Source organism: Carassius auratus, unplaced genomic scaffold (genome assembly GCF_003368295.1).
Source record: "Carassius auratus strain Wakin unplaced genomic scaffold, ASM336829v1 scaf_tig00005954, whole genome shotgun sequence".
Lineage (NCBI taxonomy): Eukaryota > Metazoa > Chordata > Actinopteri > Cypriniformes > Cyprinidae > Carassius > Carassius auratus.
Window position 1 is genome coordinate 47,311 of NW_020523716.1, and position 3,794 is coordinate 51,104.

Consider the following 3,794-nt stretch of genomic DNA (forward strand, 5'->3'; position numbering starts at 1 on the left):
GTGAAGAGTTTTGTAGCATTTGAAGTTTCCCCATTCAAAGAGATAGGAGCTGCACTTGGATGCCCGAGAGCATTTCAAAGATGGCCGCAGAGTGACATGACTTGTCTTAAAGGGACTTTGGATCTTTCCACTGTGAGTTTTTCCCACCATTATTTATATTTTGGAAGAATTTCATTATAATATTTATATTCTGTTATCAGTTGGCATAAAAACAAACTCAGTAACAGTTATATATTTGATTTTGGTAGATCAGTTCCTCCCACTGCAATTACATCATCAATGAAGCTCCTCCCACACCGTTCACATCCTCAGGGAAGCTCCGCCCCCAGCAGTTCCCCAATAAATGCTGGAATATTCCCATCAGTTTACAACAGCATCAGATCATCAGGAAGAGCTGAAATCTGCAAGGACTGAGTTTCTTAAAGAGGACAGAGAGAAGATGAGAGATCCAGAACCCTGCAGAACCAAACTCACTGAAGACACTGAAGAACTAACAGGTCAGGTTTATTCTTCAAGCACTTCTTCAGATTCAGATCTTCTGTGAAATGGATTCAAAAATGGCTTTCATCAAGTGGTCAGTAAAGGGAGGTTTAAGAAATGTTCATATTGATTGCCAACATCAGGTCAACTATTATTTTATTTTTATTTTACATTTATTTATATCTGATTTACTATTTTTTGCAACAATGTTACCAAAATGTTGAACATTTGGTAAACACCAGAATGTATCAAGTAATGCCTATCTAGTCTATAGATAAAGATATATTTCTCCTGAATTAAAGCTGTTTTTCATAGTTGAGATGATTCTTCTTACAGTAACTTTGATGAATGAGATCAACACTGTACAGTTTGTGTAAACCGAGAGATTGAGAACGGATTGACATTTTCTTGTCCTTCCTTCATGTTGTAAAAAGAGCCCAGAAGATGTCACTTCCTCTGTGTAACAATTTCTAGAAATTTTTCATTTTTTTCTAAGGAGGAAAATCATGTAATGAGTGAAAGTGTAAGGCTGAAATAACCACAGATACTTTGATGTCCTGAGATAGAGACAATACAAACACACACAGACATCTGTTTTCACAGCCCACAGAGTCAAGATTGCTGTCCTTCCATCACATCTCTCTCTTCTCCCCCACTTCAGCCTCTTCACCCATCATTCCCTCCATTCACTTCACTCAGAAAGATCAGATGAAATATAATCTTCTGTCAATGCAGGTCAATTCAGTCAGGTTTGGTATCATTAGAAAAGTGTGACTTGTGTCCAAAGAAACAGACCAGGAATCTAATAGAAGTGAGAGAGTTTAGAGATGCTTTGTCTGCTGCAGATGGTGTGTTTTTCCCACGGTCTCCATCTAAATGACCTCCTGTTCCTCAAAGAAGTGTGAAATCCCAGTCAATGCAAACTCCAGATGTTCTGTCATGCCTCCTTCTGGAGAATGATTATCCTGCTCACACTATGACTATAAAGCATTAGAAAAATTAAAATTATGATATAAAATAAAATTATGATATAAATGAACAATAATCAATTGCCATTAAACTTGAACTGACACACAGCAAAACATGTGTTTCTGGTGTCCCACGTTCACATGCGTATGAATGAGTCACTGGAAGGAAAAGTCTAGTGTGACCAGCCCATAATAATTAAAACAGTTTTTAGTCAAATCCATTAAATATCAATCTAAAAGTTGGCATCAACATTATGGCACTATTGTTTATGGTTAATGTTAATATTACATTAGATAATTTTTGTTATTGATCAAATATATTTAGTAGTTCTCACTACAGAAACATAGGATTTGTGCGTATATAATGCTTTAAAAATAATTATTTAAAGATCAGTGTAACTCATTTATGGAAAGTTTCAGGGATGTAAAATTCATTTATAAAAAATCATCAAAATGGCTGTAATATTTTATAACAGGTATCTACTTTAGGCTATTTCATCAGAGCTCACTTCTATGTCCTTTTACTTTATGTTACTTTTTTTGAATTATTTACTGAATATTTACTGAAAATTAATGTAAACATTTTTTTTCATTTCAGATCTGATGGAAGAAAGCGAGGAGAGTGAAGAACTGAGTGAAGCAGAGGAGAAACATCACGAGAACCCTGGAGAAAAACCTTTGAGTCGCTCAAAGACTAAAAAGACATTTTTAAAGAAAAGAAGAGTCAAGAAATCTTTGACCTGCTCTCAGTGTGGAAAGAGTTTCACAACCAAACAACATCTTGATGTTCACATGAGGATCCACACTGGAGAGAAACCGTTCACATGTGATCTGTGCGGGACAAGCTTCACAGATACAGGGAGACTCAAGAGACACATGAGAGTTCACACTGGAGAGAAACCGTTCACATGTGATCTGTGCGGGACAAGCTTCACAGATACAGGGAGACTCAAGAGACACATGAGAGTTCACACTGGAGAGAAACCGTTCACATGTGATCTGTGCGGGACAAGCTTCACAGATACAGGGAGACTCAAGAGACACATGAGAGTTCACACTGGAGAGAAGCCGTTCACGTGTGATCTGTGCGGGAAGAGCTTCACACAGAGAGCACATCTTAAGGGACACATGAGGATCCACACGGGAGAAAGACCGTATGCATGTAATCAGTGTAGAAAGACTTTCACACAATCACCACACCTTAAAGAACACATGAAAATCCACACCGGAGAGAAACCATACATGTGTGATCAGTGTGAAAAGAGATTCACATACAAACATGAACTTACTATTCACACGAGGATCCACACCGGAGAGAAGCCGTATGCTTGTGATCAGTGTGGCAAAAGATTTGTTTCTGGATCACACCTGAAGAATCACCTGACAGTTCATACGAAGGAGAAGCCACATTCATGTTCTGATTGTGGAAAGAGTTTTTCACTTCTGCAAAGTTTAAAAGGACATCAGAAAATACATACCGGTGAAAAATCTTACATGTGCTTTGAGTGTAAGAAGACTTTTATTTCAGCAAACTGTTTAAAACTGCACCAGAGGATTCACACTGGAGAGAAACCTTACAAGTGTTCACACTGTGACAAGAGATTCAGTCAGTCAGCAAGTCTGAGAAAACACGAGACGATCCACAGCAGAGAGAAACCACACACATGTGATCAGTGCGGGAAGAGTTTTGCTTTTAAAAATCACCTGAAGATACACAAGAAGATCCATGCAGCGGAGAAACCTGATCAGCGCAGTCTGAGATTACTGTAACAGAAATGAGTCGAACCAGACAAATTAAAGAGTCTATCAAAGCGGTGTTTGTAACACGAGCCGAATTCCTCAGGAAGTCATAAAACACTCTGTGCCACAAGTCCCAAGGAAGATAACCAACCAACCAACTTGTTCACACAACAGCTTTCAACATTAACACCACTAGAACAATTATTGACAATTTTAATTCGCAGAAGAGATTGTCAAATTTGTTGTTCGTAATTGAAATGCAACGCTGGACATCGCATGGAAACCCATGAGTTACACACTTCCATTGACTTCCCCCCACCTAGCAGAACCAGACTGAAATTCCTAAGGGGAAAGGGCTTTAAACCTCTTCACAGAACATCCCTATGTCAGAGAATGACAAAGAAACTGTCTTTTGTACATATATATGGACCAAAATGAACTCCAAAATTACTTCTAAATGAATATCATTCCATCGCTTAACTCCATATTCATTTATATGTAACCCACACATTTGACTATCATGTATAATCACTTATTGTGTATGTCTTTTGATAACTATAGGATACATAGTCATGTCTAGTATTGATCTAATTTAATCCGCTTGCT

The 3,794-nt window shown here is 37.9% G+C and overlaps 1 protein-coding gene across 1 annotated transcript; it reads left to right on the forward strand.

The window, feature by feature from the left end:
• The first annotated feature begins 315 nt into the window (after positions 1 to 315).
• On the forward strand, positions 316 to 3,282 carry LOC113071098 (gastrula zinc finger protein XlCGF57.1-like). Its single transcript, XM_026244463.1, has 2 exons — positions 316 to 497; positions 2,047 to 3,282. The coding sequence occupies exons 1-2, from the start codon at positions 344 to 346 to the stop codon at positions 3,216 to 3,218; spliced, it is 1,326 nt and encodes a 441-aa protein (XP_026100248.1). The 5' UTR covers positions 316 to 343; the 3' UTR covers positions 3,219 to 3,282.
• Positions 3,283 to 3,794: the final 512 nt, after the last annotated feature.